At 40.8% G+C, this 22,757-nt stretch overlaps 7 protein-coding genes across 7 annotated transcripts; 5 read left to right on the top strand and 2 right to left on the bottom strand.

Moving 5' to 3' along the window:
* Positions 1 to 671: 671 nt before the first annotated feature.
* Positions 672 to 2,432, top strand: TrAFT101_002361 (uncharacterized protein). The gene is made up of 4 exons (XM_066126583.1): positions 672 to 1,179; positions 1,234 to 1,731; positions 1,794 to 1,809; positions 1,865 to 2,432. Exons 1-4 carry the CDS (start codon positions 751 to 753, stop codon positions 2,269 to 2,271), a joined length of 1,350 nt encoding a protein of 449 aa, XP_065982687.1. The 5' UTR covers positions 672 to 750; the 3' UTR covers positions 2,272 to 2,432.
* A 485-nt stretch (positions 2,433 to 2,917) lies between these two features.
* Positions 2,918 to 5,817, top strand: TrAFT101_002362 (uncharacterized protein). The gene is made up of 3 exons (XM_066126584.1): positions 2,918 to 3,352; positions 3,407 to 4,866; positions 4,930 to 5,817. Exons 1-3 carry the CDS (start codon positions 3,159 to 3,161, stop codon positions 5,433 to 5,435), a joined length of 2,160 nt encoding a protein of 719 aa, XP_065982688.1. The 5' UTR covers positions 2,918 to 3,158; the 3' UTR covers positions 5,436 to 5,817.
* Positions 5,818 to 5,987: 170 nt separating this feature from the next.
* Positions 5,988 to 7,916, top strand: TrAFT101_002363 (uncharacterized protein). The gene is made up of 3 exons (XM_024901725.2): positions 5,988 to 6,376; positions 6,457 to 7,485; positions 7,549 to 7,916. The coding sequence occupies exons 1-3, from the start codon at positions 6,119 to 6,121 to the stop codon at positions 7,783 to 7,785; spliced, it is 1,524 nt and encodes a 507-aa protein (XP_024763440.1). The 5' UTR covers positions 5,988 to 6,118; the 3' UTR covers positions 7,786 to 7,916.
* Positions 7,917 to 7,918: 2 nt separating this feature from the next.
* On the bottom strand, positions 7,919 to 9,459 carry TrAFT101_002364 (uncharacterized protein). The gene is made up of 3 exons (XM_024910901.2): positions 8,608 to 9,459; positions 8,324 to 8,550; positions 7,919 to 8,269 (listed from the first exon to the last, which is right to left on the bottom strand). Exons 1-3 carry the CDS (start codon positions 9,288 to 9,290, stop codon positions 8,034 to 8,036), a joined length of 1,146 nt encoding a protein of 381 aa, XP_024763441.2. The 5' UTR covers positions 9,291 to 9,459; the 3' UTR covers positions 7,919 to 8,033.
* Positions 9,460 to 10,795: 1,336 nt separating this feature from the next.
* On the bottom strand, positions 10,796 to 13,544 carry TrAFT101_002365 (uncharacterized protein). The gene is made up of 5 exons (XM_066126585.1): positions 13,372 to 13,544; positions 11,900 to 13,303; positions 11,693 to 11,809; positions 11,432 to 11,638; positions 10,796 to 11,350 (listed from the first exon to the last, which is right to left on the bottom strand). The coding sequence occupies exons 1-5, from the start codon at positions 13,466 to 13,468 to the stop codon at positions 10,926 to 10,928; spliced, it is 2,250 nt and encodes a 749-aa protein (XP_065982689.1). The 5' UTR covers positions 13,469 to 13,544; the 3' UTR covers positions 10,796 to 10,925.
* Positions 13,545 to 14,457: 913 nt separating this feature from the next.
* On the top strand, positions 14,458 to 15,193 carry TrAFT101_002366 (uncharacterized protein). Its single transcript, XM_024901726.2, has 2 exons — positions 14,458 to 14,662; positions 14,720 to 15,193. The coding sequence occupies exons 1-2, from the start codon at positions 14,536 to 14,538 to the stop codon at positions 14,908 to 14,910; spliced, it is 318 nt and encodes a 105-aa protein (XP_024763443.2). The 5' UTR covers positions 14,458 to 14,535; the 3' UTR covers positions 14,911 to 15,193.
* A 5,921-nt stretch (positions 15,194 to 21,114) lies between these two features.
* Positions 21,115 to 22,230, top strand: TrAFT101_002367 (uncharacterized protein). Its single transcript, XM_024907563.2, has one exon. It carries the CDS (start codon positions 21,230 to 21,232, stop codon positions 21,833 to 21,835), a length of 606 nt encoding a protein of 201 aa, XP_024763444.2. The 5' UTR covers positions 21,115 to 21,229; the 3' UTR covers positions 21,836 to 22,230.
* Positions 22,231 to 22,757: the final 527 nt, after the last annotated feature.

Below are 22,757 nucleotides of genomic sequence, written 5' to 3' on the forward strand. Positions count from 1 at the left end.
AATGAACTTAGATGAAGAGAGAAAACTTTACAATTTGTTACTTGTGTAATAAACGTTGAAGCGTTATGCCCAGAAAATTCAGATAAAACCAATTCTGAAAGGGGGGGGGGTCAAGTTGTTCAGAGCTTAACGCAAGCTGAAATACATACGGTATCAATACAAACGATTGGGAAATTACTATAATGCAGGAAATACAAAAAGTAACCCTTTTTGGATGTTAATTGCCAAGCAAGAATTAGGCAACATGTCTTAAACAGCTAAGTGTCAAATCTGTCTGCCTCTCCGCCCTGAGTATTGCTTTGCAACTGGCTAATGTTAAAAGGGAAACTGCTCTATCGATAATAATAGAGTTTAGCTTTCATCTTAAACATATAAAAATACTCCTCAATACTACATAGATGCCACAACAGATCGGATCGTCGGCAACCATCATTATGCGGCCATAATAGCTTGAGTATATTAGCAGACGCTCTAGGTTTCTCGCGTCGCCAGGCGATGTGACCAAGCCGCGCGATTTTCGGAAATACCGCTTTATCCGCATGAAGCAACGGGGAAGCACACTGGCACGGGGAGTTAAGCGCTCATCCGGCTTGTCCACATTCGGAGGGGTCTCGGAAATAGAGCAGCCTTAAGGATCGCCTGTTCAACAATGGAGAAGGGAAAGCGCGCCAATATATAAGTATGGAGCGCCCAAAGAAGCCTAAAGTACAGTGAAGTTGATTTGGCGGAAAAACTCAAAGTCTATCAAATATGCCTAGTCAGAAGCTCCCGTTCCATATTGCTGTCGTTGGCGGTGGCATTGGCGGCCTTTGTGCAGCCCTTTCGATTCATCACCACTGCCCCAAAGATGGCAGTGTTATTATTGATGTATATGAGCAAGCACCAGAGTATAAGGAGATTGGAGCTGGCTTGGGTATAGGAGTCAATGCTGCCAAGCTTCTTCATCGCATTGGTGTAGGGAAAAACTTAAATGAGATCTCCGGCCATCGTAATGGCATTTGGATCTCGTTCCGTCGATATGACAACGGTAACGAGATTGTTACCGTGCCAGTGGACGACCGGCAGGATATAAGACAAAGCCCTGTTCACCGAGCTGAATTTTTGGAATTGCTATTTAATCATGTCAATGAGCGGAACGCAGCTACTCTGCACAATAATAAGCAGTGCATCGAGTTGAAGGTAAGATCAGCTCGGAGCTGAGAATGAGCCTTTTTATTATTAACGCATTTTCAGGACCAAGGAAGCTTTGTTGAGCTTCATTTCGCCGATGGAACGACGGCAACAGCAGATCTAGTTGTTGGATGTGATGGAATTCACTCCAATATTCGCTCTCAATTTCGCTCTGACAATCCCAAGTATAGCGGCCGTATGTGCTACCGAGGATTAGTACCAATCAAAGATCTCGAGACTTGGTGGCCTTTTAAGTCGTATTCCATTAGCTGGCTCGGTCCAGACAAGCACTTTCTAGCTTTCCCCATTAGCAAAAACAAAACCCTCAATATTGTTGCTTTTGTATATTCTGATGACGAACGCGCGCTGGAGAGCTGGACAGCAACGGGCCACCGAAGCGAGGTGCAGAAAGAGTTTGAGTCTTTCGACCCTACGGTCCGTAAAACCATTTCTTTCATGAACGAATTTCCGTCCAAATGGATTTTAAATGACCGCGAACTCTTGGATCAATGGGTCTTTGGAAGCGGCAAAATAGTGCTGATGGGAGATGCAGCGCACGCGGTGAGTAATTGGCACATAGAAGACATTATTTGGACTTTTCTAACGATTCAACGATTAAATAGATGCTTCCACATCAGGGTGAGAACACACAAAACGAAAGAATATGCTACAGATTTCATCTAACTCGCAGTAGGAGCCGGTGCTGGCCAGGCTATTGAAGATGGCTATGTCCTAGGATTGGCCATATCTGACTATCTTTCGGCATCTTCGGGGGGAAGCACGCAAACACTCAAACAGTGGATGCAAGTGTACCAAGATGTTCGTCTCCCCCGTGCTCAGAAAGCGCAGGCTACGGCTCGCCAAGCTGGGCAAGTATATGAAATGCAGACACCTGAAATGAAGGGCAAGACTTATGAGGACTGCCTCCCTCTTGTGCGAGACAGTTTAAAAGACCGCATGGGATGGATCTGGACCGGAGATATTGAGGCAGAGTATAAAGCAAATAAGCAGCGTTTAGTGGACTCACTAACAACAGGGACTGTGAAGGATGGCACGATAAATTCCATTAATGAACACGAAGCGCTAGTTAGCCAAGAATAACACTACTAATAGAAGATGCATGATGAGTGGAAAATTCACCAGCCAAGAAAAGTTCTATACGTGCTTCGACCAGCGCTGGCTTAGAGATATTATATTCTACAGCGATCATACATGGATCCCGTAGGCAAGGGAACAGGCAATGAATGCCTAAACGAGTCTTCTCCACAAATACACACAATTTCTTCAATTTTTTACACATGACGATGCCGATCTCTCAGCTTCCCCGCTGTGACGCCTGTTGCTTACTGCTATGGGGTCGAATAACTCTATTTGACGTTTGTGTGGCGAAAGCTCAGTAGGACCCAAAAGCCCAAGAGGTGTTCCCAGTACCGAGCAGTGCTTAGCATCAAACAATAGTAATCAAGCACCTAGACTATGTATGAAGCAGTTGCGGAACACAACTGCTGTTTCTCCCCGACGAAGCACTCGAGGCCCCAAACTAGTGCAAATTGGGTCAACGTCCATCGACATGGATGTAGCTTCGCCTTGCAGATTACAGATCAGAGCGTGCTGCGATCCTGCTACCCCGTAAAGCCCCAGAGATGAACCCCAGATCAGTTCCCTGCTAAGCTTGCCTGGGATTGGTGGCGTTGGGGGGTGGAGAATCCGGGTACGCGCCATATCTCCCAGCGCCGCCTAGCTTATTCGCGATCCGGGAACCGTTTCGTCTCCAATTCGATTTCATTCATACTCTCAGCCGGACCAGTCCAGCACTCGCAGAACAATGCACCACGATTCGCGGCTACCTGGATACCACAGGTCGATTTAGCGCATCGTTGTGCGACGGCGTCCCTATCCCGAGCCGCGACTTTTATGGCTGGACCGCGAACGACGTTGCTGGAATCCTGCAGAGCCCTTCTCTCTCTTGAGCCATTATCGACTGCGAAATGGCTAGCACGTCCCCCATGCCATCGACCGCACCGGCCGGTGCTGGCTCTGAGCGCAAAGATGGCCCCAGAAAGCGCCGGCGTGCGACAGTGGCATGCCGCAGCTGTCGGCAGCGCAAGACAAAATGTGACCATATTGTGCCTGCACAGGCGTCCGATGAGATGCTCCGCGGCATGACTAAGTCGGCGCAGGCGTAATGATTCAATGCCATGCTTCTTATTAGGCCGAAGCACTAACTTTTATCCAGATACATCCGATCTCTAGAACGTCGCGTACGCAACTTCGAGGACATACAGCGAGATAAGACCCAGCGACCGCAGCCGTCACATCCTCTGCCAGCCGTCCAGCACAATTCTCCTGTTCCATCAATTATGCAGTACGAGGCGACGAGGTTACCGCCAATGCCGCACCCTATCCAGTCAATAGGTTGGCCAGCGGGCCGCATCTACCATCAGCAACATCACCATGTTCTCCCAACAACCCCAGATATATTCCTCAGCGGCAAGGCTGGAGAATCTTTCACGCGGCTTATACTCAACGCCATGAATCACCCCTCTGCCAAGCTGGATGCTCGGTCCTTTTCCTCCCCTAGAGACTACTCTGTCGAATCGAAGAGCCCAACTGATCTCTTCTCGCTGCCTCCCAACGCCCAAGAATTGCTCAAAATATACTTCGACTTCCACCATGAACTCACTCCAATATTCCATGTTCCTTCCATCATGGCTCAGTTTGACCAAGTCTTCAACAATCGTCATGCGGGTCGAACGACTGATCATATTTACACACTGGCCATCCTCAACATGATATGTGCGCTGACTGCAGCACACAGTCGACGGGGACAAGAGGGCTCGGACGTCATATCTCGCAAGTATTACGACACTGCCATGCAACTTATGCAACCAAATCTCATGTCAGAATGGAGAATTGAAAAGGTTCAAGCCTTGCTTCTCGGCGCCCGCTTTCTGCAAAGCTCCAGCTATAGCGACGAGTGCTGGACAGTGCTCGGCCTTGCCATCCGTATAGCCTATGATCTAGAGTTGCATAGGCCCCCTGACCCTGAGAAGTTCGACTGCATAGACCAGGAAGTTCGCAAGCGGGTGTGGTACGCATGCTTTGGGCTGGATCAGCTTCTCAGCATGATTTACGGCCGCCCTGCTGCCACCTCAACGACTACGTTCTCAACCCCTCTACCGGAAGATCTAGACGATGACTGCATTCGGCCAACCCGATTATTATTCCCCTCAGTCCAAACTACATCGAGCATGTCATTTTTTCTACAGGTTTCGAAACTATATCGTCTTTTGGAAGCGACAATGATGCTAGGTGGCCAACCAACGTTATCGGACTTGGTCAGACTAGACGAGGAGTTTGAGGCTTGGCAGGCCCAAATGCCTGACAAGCTTCGCATCCGAGAAGGGGTACCGCCGGAAGAAGAATCCACTCTTATCCTGGCGCTTCGGGCCAACATGGTCTGCATATTGATCCATAGGCAGTCGCTGGTATCGGGTCTCAGTGCACTTTCATCGGCATCTTCTTCTTCGGCTCCAATAACCAAAGAATGGGAGGGAGGTCGCCTACGAACAAGCATACTACAGCGTAGTCGGCAAGTTTGTGTTAGCACGGCAGAGGAAACAATTCGACTGGTAGCTGAGCGGCATGACCGGACCAAAAAAGCAATGGGGCCCAGCTGGTTCAATTTATACTATTGTAAGTCGAGAGCTGTTGACCCTACTCCCAACTTGACAAGTTTCCGCTAACAGAATTGTCAAGTGTTTACTTCGATCCTCATAATCGTCTCCCATGTCGTTGATCCAGAGTTTCGAGATGACCGAAGCGCATTGATGCACCTGGACCAAGCGGTAAACATGATTCGCCAAATGTCTGGCAACCACCTCTGTGCACAACGGGCATATGCATTTTTACAGCAGCTGCTTGGTTTTCTAGACAGGACTATACCCGATGAACGACGGAGGACGGTTGAGCGGTACAATACTCCCCCGACTGTCATGCCGGGAAGTGACAGATGGGCTGGAGAGGCTACAACGTATAGCAACAGCACGACGCTACCAGAGGATGAGGCCACTGAAGACGGGGGCGTCGATTTGTGGTCACTGTGGGACACTACTCAGGATCTAACCATGGATCTAGGCTCTCAATTAGAGCTCCATTCAAATCTAGGCTCAGCCACCTGGTCGTGGGGTGTGGAGAACCCCGGAGCTGGTGCTGAGTCGTTGATGCGATCTCCACCAGTTCTTAACGGAGTAGTGCCTGGATAATCACTTCACAAATGTGAATAGAATAATTAATAACTGATGTAAATTTTAACGTAGCACATGAGACAGAGCCTTTCATGGTATTTACAACCAAAGCGCGGGTTTGGCAACATGAAGGATCATGATTCAGCGAGCTGTTTATATGGTGACAAGCGTCTAGATACTACACGGAATGAACTGGCTTCGAAGCTATGTAGCTAGGCAGTAGCGCATTATACGGATATACTAGCAGCTTCTTCAGGTGAACTCCTCCTAGGACGCAAAACACGGTTCATAGCCATGATCACAACTGAAATCTAGTTGACTCTCCGCACAGCTGACAAAATGCCCTTCTTACCCCGCGTTTCGCTTGCCTGCCGCCATATAACATTGTACACAAACGTGCCGTTGCTCTTCCACAGGGCTTTTGTGGCGTCTGGCAGTGTGGGGGAGAATCCTAAACTCCCCCCGAAAGCGCGTCGTTCGTCGCTTATCGTGATCCCAGCATTCGTCTGGGGTCTTTGCAATCAGGCGGCATACGATAAATACCACGCGTAATAACCGCGCACGAAAAAACTCTTCCCGCACAAGACAATGGCTAAGCTTCGTCTAAATGATGAATAACCAAATCTCACGCCACTGTGATCTCCGCTATCTGTTTTAACGTATTACTACTACTACTGCTTTCTCTTGTTGTCCCAATATCAATGGCTGAGCCAATGGATAAGGCGGAGGTGTCCGCCAGTGAAGATCGTTCACAAAACAGCGGCAGTGCCAAGCATGAAAGGGAGCATGAGGAAGAAGCTCCTCGGACTTTAAAGCTAGACCCTCGCGGTCTTCCATTGTCGCCTCAACCCACAGATGACCCAAAAGACCCGCTCAACTGGAATCGCTGGTTGAAGCTAATGGTTCTGGCTGAGGTCTCTATTTTCTCTTTTCTGGCCTTATTTAGTGCCTCTTTGATTGTACGTGTATCCGGAGCTCCACAGATCGCGTGTTCTTAACATGATCTTGCTGTACTAATTGCGCCTTGACTCGTGGCTAGACGCCAGCTTTTGTTCCTCTGTCTTTGTTCCTCCACAAGGATCTTGTTACAACTGCGTACGTGACTAGTACTTTCATTCTCCTGGCTGGTATCTCAACTATCGTATGGAATCCGATCGCAAATGTCTATGGCCGCCGGCCAGTATACATCTTCACCGTGGCCGCCGCAGTGGCTTTTTGCGGTGCTTCCGGCGCGGCTAAGAACTACGGGACTCTCATCGCCCTACGTTGTCTCAATGGCTTCTTTGGCGGCGTGCCACTAGGCTTGGGCAGTGCTACCGTCTGTGACATGTTCTTTGCCCACGAACGAGGGCTGTACATGGGAGTATATACCATCAGCTTCTTGACTGGCGGCCACATCGCGCCACTCATCGGCGGCTACATCGAAAAGAATCTGAGCTGGCACTGGTGTTTCTATGTTCCAGCCATACTGACGGGAGGAATTCTTGTCATCTTTATATTTACTGTTCCTGAGACGCTCTACTCTCGAACACCAGAAGCCGTAGCTCGCCCCTCGCAGTCCTGGATGTCAAATATGCTTATGAAGAGAAGGGCACATCCTACACGGCGAGTGCGCCTGGTGGACTTTTTCCGACCCTTTCAGATGATTATGTATCCAAGTGTGCTGTTGCCAACGTGGTGCTATTCGATTTCTTTCGCCTATGGAAGCATCCTCTTCATTATAACTAGCGCGAATCTCTTCGGCAAAATCTATCACTTCCAGCCCCAACAAACAGGTCTCCTGCTGGGTATCCCTATCACAGTTGGCAGTCTCATCGGCGAGTTGTTTGCTGGAGGCATATCCGACTGGATCAGTGAGAAGAGAGCTATACGCCGCGGGGGCGAGCGTAGTCCCGAGGATCGTCTTTTAGGAATCATCCCAGCCGCGGTGCTAACGCCTCTTGGCATCATTATCGAAGGAGTTTGCCTTCAACATAAGACTCATTGGATTGGAGTGGCTTTTGGAATTGCCATTGCCAGCGCAGGATTGCAGGTTGTTACCACAGGAGTTTATACCTATACCGCAGAGGTAAGTACAGTGCACATCGCGTCTTAATCTCAACCACATGCTAATATTCTTCGTGTGCTATAGTGTTATAAGCCTCAATCTCCCGAGCTTGGTTCGTTAATTAACTTTGGGAGACAGGTGTATAGCTTCACAATTGGATTTTACTGTATCCCTTTCTCAGAGGAGGTGGGTATTCAGGACGCCTGGATCACCTTGGCCTTTATTACTTTTGCCTTTTACTTGCCTCTTATTCCTCTCTATTTCAAGGGTGCGGGGTGGCGGAAACGTCTTGGTAATCCTACATTTCACAAGGATCTATAAATGCGTGTGGCTGTTTTGATATCTTTATACTTAATGGATGGGCATGCCGTTAATGCTTGAAAGCCATTTCTATTTCCATCACAAGATGTGATAGAGCTATATACGTAATGATGTTATATGATAATATCTGCATCGATTGCATTGAAATCTATATCTTTTTAATAAAATACTCATTCATTTCTCACAAATTGAACAAGTGTGGATCATCTTCATCAATTGGTTGCAATTTGAGCGTCTTGCAGCTGCCATTAATTATAAGGCACTGCCTTAATTTCCCGCTTATTCCATGACTTATTGTATAAGCCATAACAAACCTCGCCTTCATTTGCCGCCAGCCCTCCCACTCTGCACTCTTGTGGTGTCATAGCCTTCAGATTGTGCGGCTCTTGAGTTAGCCTAGGAATAATTCTAAGAACATTATTGCGCCCCATATTGGTGTAGTCATGTTGATTGACGCTTGAAGCTACATGCTCATCCCACCACGCTGCATTGAACAAAGTTAGAAAGTGACATTGAGCGTACGGAGAAGAAAACGTACCACAAGCGTTGGGGATGCTTTCAAACGGATAGTCGATGGAAAACATGATTGACTGCACCCCAACTTCTCCCATGGCGCACATCAAGGCAGGCGTGGAGAAATGTCCAGAAGTGGTGATGAAGAGCTGTTCACCAAAATAATCACGTACAAGCTTATCCTTGCGCATAGGCATGTTGGGAAACCGGCTGCGGTCAAGCTTGTGGTCAATGCGATAAATATCGTATGGGCTGCTGTTGCGTTAGCTTTGGGCCGCCTACAAGGTCAAAAGAAGCCTCTTGACTCACATGTGTTCGCCCATATGTCCAAAAATCAATTTCACCTTGGGATATCGATCCAAGATACCATTTGTAACGATTCCCAGGATATGCATATTGAGCCGATCCGCATATCCTAGAGCAGAGAAGTCGAGCCAAGGGCGCCCATCCCACATCAGCTCGTGGATTTGCTTATTGGAGGGTCGTGGATGCATGTAGACCGGAGCTTCGAGATCATGTGCTGCCTGCCAGAATACATCGTATTCGGGCTGGTCGTAGTACAGCATGCCATTGCCATCTTCACCACAGCTCTGATAATCGTTGAGAAGTACACCAACAAAGCCCTTCTTCTCCGTCATGCAGCGGCGAAATTCTGCCGCGGCCTGCGCAGGGTCATGCATGCTCAGCGCGGCAAATGCTGCAAAGCGGTTAGGCGCTTTCATCACCTCGGCCTCCATACGATCATTCGCCAGCTTAGCCTGAGCCTCGGCTTTCGCTTTGTCGGCGATACCCTGGCAGCCAGGGGAATTGAATGAGAGAATCATAAAGTCGACGTTATTCTCATCCATCTGCTTCAAGCGCATATCGTGGATGTCGAGCAGCTCGTTTGTCAAACGAGAGCCGGTTCCAGCGGCAACAAATTTCCCTGGATCATTGTTCGCCAATTCTTCTTGAATAGTCCAGCATTCTTCGAGAGCGATCTTGCCAAACATGATGGATAAATGAGGGCACAAGCAAATATATTAACTTTTTTTTCTTTGAATCTCTTTATTGAAGTCGAAAGCAGACGTTGAAAATTACTGAAGTCTTCTTATATATGTTAAACACTTACACGCGCAAAGAAAACAGTGCGATTCAGTGCAGCGCAGCGCTATATAGAGCTTCTGCTCCAGGAGCCATCCTGCCAGCTTCATACGTCGATGCGGGGAGTTAGAGCCCCTCCCGAAATGCGGTATCGATCCGCGGCGCGTTATGAATACTCGTGGTTAAGTGGGGTTTGTCGCGCCGCAGTGTGTGTGCCAGTCGGAATATTTTGGCTAAATTTATCTGAGCGCCGGTAGCAGTATTTTGTTGACTGATGAATATGAATGCAGTAGCAACCTTAGACTGCGATTCTTGCGGGGGTTGCTGCAATCAAACCCGGGTAGATATTACAAATACTTAGTTTAGCTACTCGATTTTTGAACAAAAATATTGCATCAGAATACGGTCAGTGTACTCAACCATATTCATCATTTAATATTGTAACTTTTTACTTTATGTCTAGCATTATCTTATAAAATTTCATGTGCAGCATGGAAAGTGTAATCAGCTTGCAGCTCAATCTCTTATAACAATAACGCTAGTACATACCGTAGAACAAGTATAGACTGAACGATAAATTACGATGAAAGGAGCGACCGGTAAGAGCCTTCTATGGGATACAGGAATAGTATAAGACTTTACTTTTGCATTCATTAGATATTCTAGATAGTCAGTTGTTAACAATAGACTAGTGCTAGATTTAAGTTATATCCTATCTCTATCTACTATAGCTTCGTCAGTTACCCTATTCTATCTGCCAATATAGATTTACAGATCCACCCGTTGAGAATCTATATACTTTATAACAAGAATATGGCAATGTGGGAATAATATATTACAAAAACAAAATTTACTATATAGTACAATCAATTCTCAAGGGACAAACCTAGGTTAAAATTTGGGTTTATGTATGCAAACAATCTGATAATGGCTAACTACAATTCATATAGCGTAATTAAGTATAAGTGAACAAGCAATACTTTCAAGCGCCAGTAAACTTTTCTGTCTTTATTTGAGTAGCAGGTGTTGGGAGGCCTATTCTAGACCCGAGAAGTGAATAAGCTACTGCAGGGAGAAAATTAGAGATATTAAGTTAGTCGCTATATAGACGGAGAGGAAAGTGGCGTGATGAGCCGATGTCTTAGTAATTGTCTGAGAAAAAGATTCCAAGCTTTCATATTTCGCATTTTGTGTAAGAGAGCTGCGGAATGCAATGTAGCTTGGTATAGAGGTTAGTTATTCTCTTATAGGAATACCTGCATCTACAACATTCTTTGTACCGGGATGTAACGCCCAGGAACAACAATTCTGGAGCCAGTGATTGATAAATCATCTGGGTAGATAAGGATGCTTTCACCCTCATGTGGAGAGCAGTATAATAGCATAAGTATTAATTAGCAAAAAGTAGTATTGGCTGCATACTAATATATGTCTGAATCTATTTATACCTTATTGATAATAGATAATATATTAAAGGAAACTCTTATCTTTATATACAATAACTTATAATAAACTAAATTGTCACTTTTGCACTTTCCCATAAATCAAATTGCCCCAAACATAGAGACCAATGGGTCAGGACCAAATTGCCCACCACAATAAGCTCTATAAGAAGATCCAGAGAATTGGCAGGGAGTGTTACATAAAAACGGCACTCCCACATGCAAATAATCATAAGAATTAAGTGTATTACCGCATGTGCAGACTGAGTCTCCATTAGAGTTTGTGCTCAGCGTAAAGTAAAGTGTGTTGCCAGTAGACTGACTGGCACAAAAGTTTGAGCAGTCATCTACTGATGTTGTAAGAACCATTTGTGCAACAACTGTCTGAAACCCAAAATTGCCGTCTGGGTTTGCTACATAGCAACCTAGATAGCCATAACGGATTGTATAACCAGCAGATATCCCATTGATTCCCGGAATACCTTGTGGGCCCTGTGGACCTTGAGGACCTGTTGCACCTGTGTCTCCTGTTGCGCCTGTATCGCCTTTGGGACCTGGAAGACCTTGAAGACCTTGAAGACCTTGGGGACCTGTTGCACCTGTTGCACCTGTTGCGCCTGTATCTCCTTTGGGACCTGGAAGACCTTGAAGACCTTGGGGACCTGTTGCACCTGTTGCACCTGTTGCGCCTGCATCTCCCTTAGGACCGGGAAGACCCTGAGGACCTGTTGCGCCTGTATTACCCGTTGCGCCTGTTGCACCTGTATCACCCTTTGGACCTGGAAGGCCTTGAAGACCCTGAGGACCCGTTGCACCTGTTGCGCCTGTGTCTCCCTTAGGACCTGTTGCGCCTGTATTACCCGTTGCGCCTGTTGCACCTGTATCACCCTTTGGACCTTGAAGACCTTGAAGACCCTGAGGACCCGTTGCACCTGTTGCGCCTGTGTCTCCCTTAGGACCTGAAAGTCCTTGAGGGCCTGTTGCCCCTGTATCTCCCTTAGGACCGGGAAGACCCTGAGGACCTGTTGCGCCTGTATTACCCGTTGCGCCTGTTGCGCCTGTTGCGCCCTTTGGACCTGTTGCGCCTGTGTCTCCCTTAGGACCCTGAGGACCTTGAAAACCTTGAGGACCCGGAGGACCTTGAAAACCTTGAGGGCCTGGAGGACCTTGAAAACCCTGAGGACCAGGAGGACCCTGCGGACCCTGCGGACCCTGAGGACCCTGAGGACCCTGCGGACCCTGCGGACCCTGAGGACCCTGAGGACCTTGAGGACCTTGAGGACCCTGAGGGCCTGTTGTGCCTGTTGTATTCGCTGCGACTGTATTTCCTTTTGGACTTGGAAGGCCTTGAAGACTTTGAGGGCCTGTTGCGACTGTTGCGACTGTTGCGTCTGTTTCGACTGTTGCGTCTATTGTGACTGTTGCGACTGTTGCGTCTGTTGTATTTATTGCGTCTGTTGTATTTATTGCGTCTGTTGTATTTATTGCGTCTGTTGTATTTATTGCGTCTGTTGTATTTGTTGTATTCGTTGCAACTGTTGTATTTGTTGCGACTGTTGCATCTGTTGTATTTATTGCAACTGTTGCGTCTGTTGTATTTATTGCGACTGTATCTCCTTTTGGACTTGGAAGACCTTGAAGATCTTGAAGAACTTGAGGGCCTGTTGCGCCTGTTGTATTTGTTGCGACCATATCTCCTTTTGGACTTGGAAGGCCTTGAAGACCCTGAGGACCCGTTTCACCTGCCGCCCCTGTATCTCCCTTAGGACCTGGAAGACCTTGAGGACCCGGCAAGCCTTGTAGAACTTGCAGGTCTTGAAGGCCTAGTGTACTTCCGTTTCCTGTGGTTCCCTTAGCATCTTGTAAATGCTGCCGATTTTGTGAACCCTCTAGACCTTGAGGACCTGTTGTACCTGTAGCTCCCTTGGCAACTTGCGGGCCTAGAGAACCTGTTGTATTTTTATTTCCTGCGTTTCCCTTAAGATCTTGTAAATACTGCAGACCTTGTGAGCCCTGCAGATCTTGTAGAACTTGCGGGTCTTGATGGCCTATTGTACTTTTGTTTCCTGTGTTTCCCTTAAGGTCTTGTAAAAACTGCAGACCTTGTGAGTCTTGCAAACCTTGTGAGTCTTGCAGACCTTGAAGAACTTGCGGGTCTTGATGGCCTATTGTACTATTGTTTCCTGTGTTTCCCTTGGAATTTTGTAAATGCTGCCGACCTTTTGAACCCTGCAGGCCGTGAAACTCTTGAGGGCCGATTGTGTCTTCATTGGGAACTTGCGGAATTTGCAGATTTTGTAAGTCTTGAGAACGTTGAGGATCTTGTAGACCATGAGGGCCTGGAGGACCGATTTTGATTGTGGCGCCTTTGGAGGTTTCTTGACCTTGCAGATACTGTACACTGTGAGGAGCCTGAGGAGCCTGAGGAGCTATTGGACGATGTCGACAAGCACGAATAGCTGCTTTGGGAGCCCGCTGACCTATAAAAATGTAAGTAACTTGCTAGTCAAACGTATTTGTACGTGTGATACAATGCTGGGAGTAATACTATATGGGCTATTTGTAGGATGTAATGTAGTAGAACACGCGGCAGGGCTTAATAAATCCAAAAGAACAACCGTGAAAATTTTAGCCTGGATCCACATTATGAATGACTTTTACTTGATGTTTTACCATCGAGTAAAAATCTGAAAAATAAAGGAAATATTAAATTACTGTTGAATAAAATAAGCACTTTAATATTTTACTCTAGAACGTAGGAGCCTTAGAAATATTTATAAGATTTAACTGTTATAGTATAGTACTTCCTTTACTTCTCTTGGTGAGTAAATATTAGTTTGAGAGTGGTATGATGTTTTACATTTAGTATTAGATAATAGTTTTTTTAGGAATGAAGACAATATAAAAACAAATCGAAAGCATAAGAATAGTTAATTCATGTGCTATACTCTAGTCAAATTACTGTCTTAGCTTATGCATGTAGCTTGTATATATAGACTACATAGCTTTACAATTTCAGTATTGCAATCTATGAACTGGCTATATTTTATATTACTTGCAGAGAGGACTTTATGTAATAAGTAATTTGTTACTAGTAATTTATAACAACTTAACCTTGAAATTAATTCTAAGTAGCTGTCTGCAATTAAGCTGTATTAACAGCATGCTCCTCTAATACTAAGGTATAGAAAGTATCTGGCTAATCAATAGAAATAAATGCTGGTTAAGAAGGGTAAGTAACTAAGTCGCAGTTTCGGTTCTGGAATGTACATGAGGTTATAAGTCTAGAAGTTCAAGACAGCGGGAAAACAAGACAAATATGCAAACTTAAGAGTATGTGGCTAATTATAATATACCTAGATACTACTCCGTATAAGGAAAATAAATATTGTAATAGTAATAATTTATCAATCCCAAGATTTTCTTCTTAACTGCATACATAGGAATGTAAAGACTTGTATTAGTCAATGCTAATACTATTACAGGCAGAAATCGTATGATATTTCTAGCTACAGGGGGTTATAGAACCCCTCCTGTCTTAGTATAGATTCAAAACCACCAGACCTTCATTCCAGCAACAGGCATATAAGGTTTGCTTGTGCCCTGATATTGGGTGTCGAATTGCATCAACAAGCAACTACGAGACCTATCTATTTATTTACTTATTAAGCTATTTTCTAGTCTTACACCCACTTTTGTTCCCAGATCGAAAATGATGTTCCAACTCAGTCTTACTAATTTGGCAGCGATGCTTGCATTTTCGCCTGCGGTCCTGGGTTTTACTACCCCTTGTATTTATCAAGGATACACGTGTGGTTATACGATGATTGCTACCTACGGTATTTATTAGTCCTTACCTGTCCGCTCTAAATTCTCCATTAACGTCTCTACTAAAGGGTATAATAACACTGAGTTAACCACCGCGGTGAACAAAACTTCTATTATTCCTCCGCTCGCTGATACCCAGCTGCTTCAGGTCCTCTACCGCTGTGTGGACACCAACGGCACTATTGCAGGAAATTCTCTTTGCATTGCTGGTTGTATCTCCATGAATTCAACCACTCTGGATGACCAGTGTGCCTTGTAATTCCTGGGTAACAGTGATACTCTGTCTCTTTAAATTATCTAGATGGAGATACTTTGGAGCTATTCCCTACCTAGAGGTTCTTTAGGAAAGCACTAGGCCAGGGGCGAGCGCAGTTAGGAATCTGAAAGCTTAGCTTGAATAAAGTCCAACTACTTTAGGCTACTTTTATTATACTAACTTATTACTGTAAGACTCTGCCCTTCCCTTTTAACTATCGGACAGGTCATAATGGAATAAACCTTTATTTCCTTTATGCTAGCTGAGACAGTGGGGTACAATGCAAAGTAATTGTAGTTAGATAATAGCTAGTAAGCTAAATAGTACCCGTTGGTTCCACTTTTAGTGACCAACTTTTCGGCTTCGCCTCAAAGTTAGGCCCAAAATCCGTAAATCACCCCAAAAGTCAGGTCACCACTTTTACTAGGAATTACACATATTTTACACAACAAATAAAATAGCAAAAATAGCTCAAAAAGAAAAGAAAAAACACTATAATAACCATAAAATAATAAAAAATAATTTTATTATATATCTCTTGCTTTATTACAGGGGTTTTCATAGCTATAGAGATATATTAATTTTAGCTGTATTTTCGCAATTATTGTAATATTTTCGCAACTGCAGTAGAAGTCTAGCATAACGCACAGCGCATGCCGCAGCACATGCCTAAAATTTAAATAAAAATCCACTAGGTCATTAAAATCAATCGTTTAACATCGATTCCATTATTTTCATTCGTTTTCTATGCATTGCAGGCAGTGTTTATAGCTTTCCAGTCGTAGATCAGTTAATGCAGACGTATTATTGTTTTTTCTAGGTTTAAATTATATTAAGAAATACGCTTATTAGCTGCAATTAATTATATAACCCGACTTTTAGGGTAATTCACGGATTTTAGGCCTAACTTTAAGGCGAAGCTACGGTGGCACCTTAGGCAAAGTATATAAGAGTGCAAAAACCCCGCAACTTGTAAAATCGGAAAATCAGAAGAAATAGAAAAATCATAAAAATTATATATTTACAAACCCCTTATTTTATTATAGATAAAAAATACAACTAATAAAAGATTTAAAAGGCATATAAAAGCAGATTATTTCTTTATTTTATACTGGCCTTCTATATTAACAAATACTTACTTAAATAAATAATTTACTATTATCCTAACAGCAGTAAAGTATTAGTCTTTATATACTAAAGACTACACTTGCTTTATAAAGACTTTTACAGCAATAATTTTAAATTAATCTTAACCCTTTATATAAAGAGATAAGTAATTTATTTCTAAAAAATAAACTAAAACTTAAAATTCTTTTATATATAAATAATTCTTTACAGCAACAAAATAAACCTACAATTGCTCTTTATATATTATAATTAAGTTTTACTAAATAGGGTTTATAACAGCAAATATATACACAAGTCTTTAAGAATTTAATTTAATGCATATAATAGTATTTTTTCTACTATAAATATAATAATTTCTTAATCTAAAGAAATATACAGTAAAATAAATATAAGATCTCCTTTAAAGCTATTTATTCTATCTACTATTAGTATAAAATAAAACATTATCTTTATATAGGCTAAAAAAGAGAAGAAGCTTTATAGACTGCAATTACATTCCTAAAGAAAGACTTACAGCAATTAGCTACTATATAAGGCTTTAATTAAAGATATCTCTATAACTATATCTAATATAAAGGCCAAGTGCTTATCGCCTAGAATTGCCTTTATAACTTTTATTATATAATTCTCCTAAAGGAAGTAAAAAAATAATATAAAGGAAATTTTAAGCATTATATAAACTTTAAAGTCCCTGAACTAAATTTCCTCTAGTGCCTTAATAAATATAAAAAACTAAAGAAATTTAGCATTTAAGTATATATATATATTAATGCTTATTTATAATATATTATCTAGTTTTATATTAAATAATTTACTATAACATTAATAAATATACTTAAGCAGTATCTTTATATAATACAGCAACTATAAATACAACTATTCTTTACTTAATTAAATCATAGTATTAAAACGCCTTTATAAATAGCAGCTTAAGTAACTCTTGCTAAAGCTAGACCAGCTAGTATTATATATAAAGACTAAAATAGCATCTAGCATTAATACCACCAAGAAGACTAAATTACATTTTACTATATTTATAGTTTAAGTATTTATAATATATAAATTAAAAGCTAGTAGCGCTAGCTTTAATAAGGCGCTTTTAATTAATGGATTATAAGTAAAAAATATATTATATAAAGTCTTTACTAGCTAATTAAATAGTTATACTTTACTAAACTTATAGAATATACTTTATTTATAAAAGATAATCTTACTGACTAGATTGCCCTATATACAATCTATAGCCCTATAATAAAGAATAAATTTACTAATTTTATTAATCTATAAAATTTACATAAGATTTATATATAGAAAAATTGCTAGTATATAATTTCTAGGCAATTAATTAATTTATATAATAAAAGAAATATATAAAACTAAAGAGTTATAATTAGTAAAGATAAAGATACTGCTAATAATTAAGTACTTTATATAATGCTAGAGCCATTATAGAATATAAATTTAAATTCTTTTCTTTTTACTAAAATAGAAGCCTAGTATATAAAGTAACTATTTTAAATAAGTCTATATAATATAAACTTAAATAACCATTAACGCCTATATATTACAGTCTATCTTTAACTATATATATAAATTTAAGAGCACTAGAAAAGCAAACAGCTTCCTATCCTCTAGCTTACTCTAAAGCCTTAGGGCAGAATTTAAAAATATATATAGTAAAATCTCTATTATATAAGTATATATTAACTATCTATAGACTTTACTTCTCTAGCGTAATTTAAAACTTAAGAAAGACTATAGATTATAAAAAGACCTAATACTAAATGCCTTCTAAAGCTAAATCTAAGAGTTTGTAAATAAAAAAATAATTAATTTCTTTTAAATTATATAACTTGCTGCTGCTTCTAGGCAGGACATCTGCTCTAGATATTATACATACAAGCTGCAGGGCCAGCAGATCTTAAAAGTTCTACTTCTTCCTAGTTTTCTTTATCTTCATTACCTCCCCCAGGACTTATATAATTAAATAGGCTAGTAAATAATTAACGCTTAATTAAAATAATAAAAAAAGCACTTAGTAAAGATAATAGCAGAAGAAAACTTTTATTATTATTAAAAAGTATATTCTTTATATATAGCAGTATTTTATAAGCAGAAGCTAAAAAAAAAAGAGAATCTTCCCTTTATTTAAACTTTATCTTTCTTATATATCCTTTATCCTTTTCTATCTAAAAGTTTATATAAATAATAACTTATTTATTTTCTTTCTATTACTAAATGCCTTTATCTCCTTATGTAAATAGCTTTTATATTATTCAGTCTATAGAAAGTAATTTTAATAGCTAATTAAATCCCTTTTATATAGACTAAAACTTCTTAAGTTCCTAGAGAATATTTTTCTTAAATTACTAAAAAAAGCTTAATTATATATACTTCTTAATCTACTTGCTTTTAGTAAAATTAAATAGCGCTTCTAGTTATATATTATTTCATAGGATTATTAGTAAATTAAATATATTTATAGAAGTTAACTCTATAGTCTAAAAATAATATAAATTATATATACTTAATTTAATTACTTTATTAAAAATAAAAAAACCACTTTATATTTCACCTATTATAAAAAAAAGAACTAAATAAATCTATAGTTTAATTAAATAATTATATAGATCTAGCTATATTTTTTTAAATCTACAGCTTTCTTTTGCTGCTTCTAAAGCGCTTATCTTAAATTTTTATATTAAATTACTTATATAATTGCATTTCTATAGTTATTTTAGTCCCTAAAGCTAATAGCCTTAAGTATTTACCTAAGTCTTTATATATAGTGCTTAAAATACTTAACTTATTATATAAAAAAAATAGGTATTGTCTTTAAAGTTATTAATAGTAATAGGATTAGGCCAAGCGCAGCTGCAAAATAAATAAAAAGCAGAATCTAGATTCTCTTTATATATAGACTTATGCATACAGTCTTTAACCTTTAGGCAGGCTTTTATTATCTATAAATATACTATAGTAAAAGAATAAAGCTATATAAAAATAAAGATAATAAAGAAAAGAAAGAAAAGAAAAAGAGAAAAAGAAGCGCAATATACAGTAGATATATTAAAAATAAGGTTGTATAGGTATAGCATGCTGATTTTATAGAGTATTATAAAGATATAGGTATATTATTAATATATACAATAAGTGTAGCTCTTTAGTCAGCAATATAGAAAGATATTTAGTTAAGCTTCCTTTATATATAATTTATATAAACACTGCGCTTACTAATACATTTATAAAGATACTGCTAAAATACTATTTACTAGTACTTCACTGCCCAGCTCTATTATATAGGTAGAATAAAAGGTGCACCTTCTTCCCTTCCTTTCCTCCTCTTTTTCTTTTTTCTTTCTCTTTATTATCATTATTATTATTACCACTACTACCACCACTACCACCACTATAGCAGCAGCAGCAGCAGCAGCAACAACAACAATAACAATAATAATAACAACAGCATCAGCATTACCATTATATTATATATACTTCATGCCTTTACCTTATACAGCCTTTATTACTAACCTTATTACTTATAGTAATAATAACTAATACCTCTGCTAAAACTAAAAGCTGCAGACTCCTTCTTGCGCAGTAAGTTCTTTTTCTTTACTATCAGTAATATATATAAAGCTAATATTTTACTTTAGCCTCTGTTAATAAGTTTAATATAGGTGCTGCTAAAACCATGCCTTATTAAGGTTAATGTTAGTAGCCAGCAACTCTAACTATACATATATAATGCATTACAGCAGGCTGCTATTAGTCTGCCTAGTCATCCAGTTAAGTTTATTTAAGGCTGTATATAACTAAACTAAATTACTAGCATGCAGGACTTATATATAAATGCCTTTTTTATCTAAAGTAAAGGCATTTTTATTCTAACTCTATGTAATAAATGCTAACAGCTAATAACTATAGATTAAAATGCATATGCAGCTCCCTTCCCTATTTATATTTACCTTTTAGGCTACTTCAGTAGCTGCTGCAGTAATTATAAATAGCAGGACTACGCTGCTTAATGCTCCTAACGAAATGAGTTAGCAGGGCATATATAAGAAAAGTCTAGCAATAGCAATAGTCCCCCTCCTCCTTTTTATATAGTTATAGCTCTTTCTATTGCTTTAAAGTCAGCAGAAGACCCAATCTACTTAAATAACTAAAAAACTAAAAATACTTATATATATAACTTTTCTTTTCTTTCTTTTTCTTTTCTTCTTATATACACCTACATACATATACATCAACACCGCTAATAAAGCCTTAGTTAAGTAACTTTATACAGAGGTATCAGTAGGATTAAATGGTTTTACTAACCTAGGACAACGACTGGCACTTTCTTATAGTGTTCTAGGTCAGTAACCAAGCTTATATAAAAGCTTTAGTAAAGCAAAGACCAGTCAACCTATATAAAATAATTAAAAGCTATATAAGCACATAAAGTATAGTTAAATGTAGATTTTTTTATTTTAAGTAATTTTCCGTTTTTTATAATTTTTCCGTTTTTCCGATTATAAGAAAATTAGAGTTTTTGCACTCTTGCATACTTTGCCTAAGGTGCTACCGTACGAAGCCGAAAAGTTGGTCACTGAAAGTGGAACCAACAGGTAATAGTTTTTTTATTGTTTCGGCAACTTAATAAAGACATTGTATTTACATGTACATGGCTAAAAAGTTATTTTAAAAAAAGATTTCTATTTTTTTTTTCCTATTATCAGACACGTAGTTTAGAATAAAAATTAACATAGTCAGTTATTATCTTCTATATACGTATGCAGTGTGTTGTGCAAGAAAACTAGTTTCAAAAACTATTGTTTCTAACACCTAGCAAAGGCGCGCGCATGTTGAGTATTAACGCATGTGCTTAGTACTATTTCGCGCCTTTTGCGCGCCTTTCATCCAGCATGCAATAGAAACTGGACAGAATTTGTTTCAAGGGGAAGGGAAGTACTACAAAATGGAAGCCTGGCAGGTCAGCTGATATTGAACCGGGAGAGCTCATGGTTAAGCCCTGCGGAGTCATTAGCGCCCTTACTTGAACAAGTCAAAGGCTGTAAGGCTCAGCACTTCGTAGCACGATGGAATATGCCATGAGAAAGAAAGAAAAAAGTATAAAGTATTGACCAGGTGTAGGTTCAAGAGGCCACATATCAAACGGCAGCGATTGTTTTCAGTATCACGCTCGCAAATGCTCGATAAACATCCACTTGTGACCCATCTTTCTTACAGCATGGCATCTCTCAGCCTTCAATTCCGTACGGCGACTCCAGAGGATGCGGAGCAGATTCAGCAACTGGTTCAATCTGCGTTTCGCACCGAGGATAGCAGATCCGACTGGACTGGCGATGCAGAGCTCGCATCCAGTTTTCGAATTGATGTCGAGGAAGTGGCTTCCAAGATTGCCAACCCGGAAAATACTATCCTGATGGCTCTGGACAACGACAATAGCCTGGTCGCATCCATCGAGGTCTCTAAGCGCGACGGTAACTGTGGCCGCCTCTCTATGATCGCAGTTAGCGACCGTTATCAGCGCAGTGGTGTTGGGCGACTGGTTCTTGCTTACGCTGAAGCATACTGCCGACGGGTTTGGGGAGCTGAAAAATTCTCGCTAAACGCACTTTCGATACGCAAGGCCCTTATCGAGTGGTACATGCGCCAAGGCTATCAGAAGACGGGCGAGACGTCGCCATTTCCTCGCGAACGGTTTATCAGTATGGCACTACCCGAAGACATGTGCTTCATTGAAATGGAGAAAGAATTCAACGGAACTGTTGCGACGGCCCAGCAAGCATAAGCCAATGAGACCAACTCCTTGAGGTCTTGCTCTCGCCTCATGTTGCTTACACTCCTGCCCTGAAATGTCATTTATGAGGAGTATCTCATACATTACCATTCTCTTGAGACAGATGTAGCATCAAAACACTGTTCCAGATACAGGCTACGCCTAGTACTTGTCAAAAACCTTCGGGCCACGGTAGAGATCAGTTGTATTTTATGCAAGGACATTACTTTGCGTGCTCCATTTTGATATGGCATCGTCGTCTTTAACTGTTACAGCATATGGACATTTAGCTTATATCGATTGCAATAGCTCCATTAGGCTGAGTTGTTCCATAGCCATTTTGAGTTCTATAGCTGATTTCTGTTAATTTACTGGCACCTACATTGTGCATGTTCTCAGCCCTGACGCTGATTTACCAGATTTGTGAATTGTTTGTCCAACAAAGATGTGCAATGATAAGATGTAGCTACAGTATGCTTGCTTCTAGATGATGAACATCATAAGTGATTAATGGTATACAAAGAATATGCATAGCTGATTTTGCTTTAATGATAAGTTTTAAACACATGTATTGGATAAAAATGTACGTTTCGAGCCGCGCAGTGCACCGGGGCATCCAAAGAGCAATTAATATAGGATGCTTGTAAAATATGCGATCTACAAACTGGCGATTGTGAAATCGGCCACACCATCAGAATCTGTCTCTCATACACATATACTACCTTATACCAACTAAAGGTTGCGTGGCAGCGCTGAAAAATTCATGATGAGGATGGTCCTTTTTTTTTTAAGGAACACATTCATGCTATACTTCGTAAAGCATGCACCGAGGCATTCCGCGCCCTGGCGTGGTATTTCAGAGCGGCCGTTATTTCGTCTGATTGGCTCGTTGCACGTGCTGCTGCTTAGATGAAAAGCTCACGCGATCTGGGCT

The sequence above is a fragment of the Trichoderma asperellum genome, chromosome 2 (assembly GCF_020647865.1).
Source record: "Trichoderma asperellum chromosome 2, complete sequence".
In the NCBI taxonomy this organism is placed as follows: domain Eukaryota; kingdom Fungi; phylum Ascomycota; class Sordariomycetes; order Hypocreales; family Hypocreaceae; genus Trichoderma; species Trichoderma asperellum.

What these genes read in the sequence shown, in the direction of transcription:
- TrAFT101_002361 (XM_066126583.1), top strand. Translation starts at nt 751, where the DNA reads ATGCCTAGTCAGAAGCTCCCGTTCCATATTGCTGTCGTTGGCGGTGGC. An exon ending in AGCAGTGCATCGAGTTGAAG is followed by an intron (nt 1,180 to 1,233) that starts GTAAGATCAGCT and finishes ACGCATTTTCAG; the next exon opens with GACCAAGGAAGCTTTGTTGA.
- TrAFT101_002362 (XM_066126584.1), top strand. Translation starts at nt 3,159, where the DNA reads ATGGCTAGCACGTCCCCCATGCCATCGACCGCACCGGCCGGTGCTGGC. An exon ending in ATGACTAAGTCGGCGCAGGC is followed by an intron (nt 3,353 to 3,406) that starts GTAATGATTCAA and finishes ACTTTTATCCAG; the next exon opens with ATACATCCGATCTCTAGAAC. An exon ending in CTGGTTCAATTTATACTATT is followed by an intron (nt 4,867 to 4,929) that starts GTAAGTCGAGAG and finishes AGAATTGTCAAG; the next exon opens with TGTTTACTTCGATCCTCATA.
- TrAFT101_002363 (XM_024901725.2), top strand. Translation starts at nt 6,119, where the DNA reads ATGGCTGAGCCAATGGATAAGGCGGAGGTGTCCGCCAGTGAAGATCGT. An exon ending in TATTTAGTGCCTCTTTGATT is followed by an intron (nt 6,377 to 6,456) that starts GTACGTGTATCC and finishes ACTCGTGGCTAG; the next exon opens with ACGCCAGCTTTTGTTCCTCT. An exon ending in TTTATACCTATACCGCAGAG is followed by an intron (nt 7,486 to 7,548) that starts GTAAGTACAGTG and finishes CGTGTGCTATAG; the next exon opens with TGTTATAAGCCTCAATCTCC.
- TrAFT101_002364 (XM_024910901.2), bottom strand. Translation starts at nt 9,290, where the DNA reads ATGTTTGGCAAGATCGCTCTCGAAGAATGCTGGACTATTCAAGAAGAA. An exon ending in GGACATATGGGCGAACACAT is followed by an intron (nt 8,551 to 8,607) that starts GTGAGTCAAGAG and finishes ACGCAACAGCAG; the next exon opens with CCCATACGATATTTATCGCA. An exon ending in AAGCATCCCCAACGCTTGTG is followed by an intron (nt 8,270 to 8,323) that starts GTACGTTTTCTT and finishes TGTTCAATGCAG; the next exon opens with CGTGGTGGGATGAGCATGTA.
- TrAFT101_002365 (XM_066126585.1), bottom strand. Translation starts at nt 13,468, where the DNA reads ATGTGGATCCAGGCTAAAATTTTCACGGTTGTTCTTTTGGATTTATTA. An exon ending in TCCTACAAATAGCCCATATA is followed by an intron (nt 13,304 to 13,371) that starts GTATTACTCCCA and finishes ACATTTTTATAG; the next exon opens with GTCAGCGGGCTCCCAAAGCA. An exon ending in GGGTGATACAGGTGCAACAG is followed by an intron (nt 11,639 to 11,692) that starts GCGCAACGGGTA and finishes CAGGCGCAACAG; the next exon opens with GTGCAACGGGTCCTCAGGGT.
- TrAFT101_002366 (XM_024901726.2), top strand. Translation starts at nt 14,536, where the DNA reads ATGATGTTCCAACTCAGTCTTACTAATTTGGCAGCGATGCTTGCATTT. An exon ending in TACGATGATTGCTACCTACG is followed by an intron (nt 14,663 to 14,719) that starts GTATTTATTAGT and finishes TCTCTACTAAAG; the next exon opens with GGTATAATAACACTGAGTTA.
- TrAFT101_002367 (XM_024907563.2), top strand. Translation starts at nt 21,230, where the DNA reads ATGCTCGATAAACATCCACTTGTGACCCATCTTTCTTACAGCATGGCA.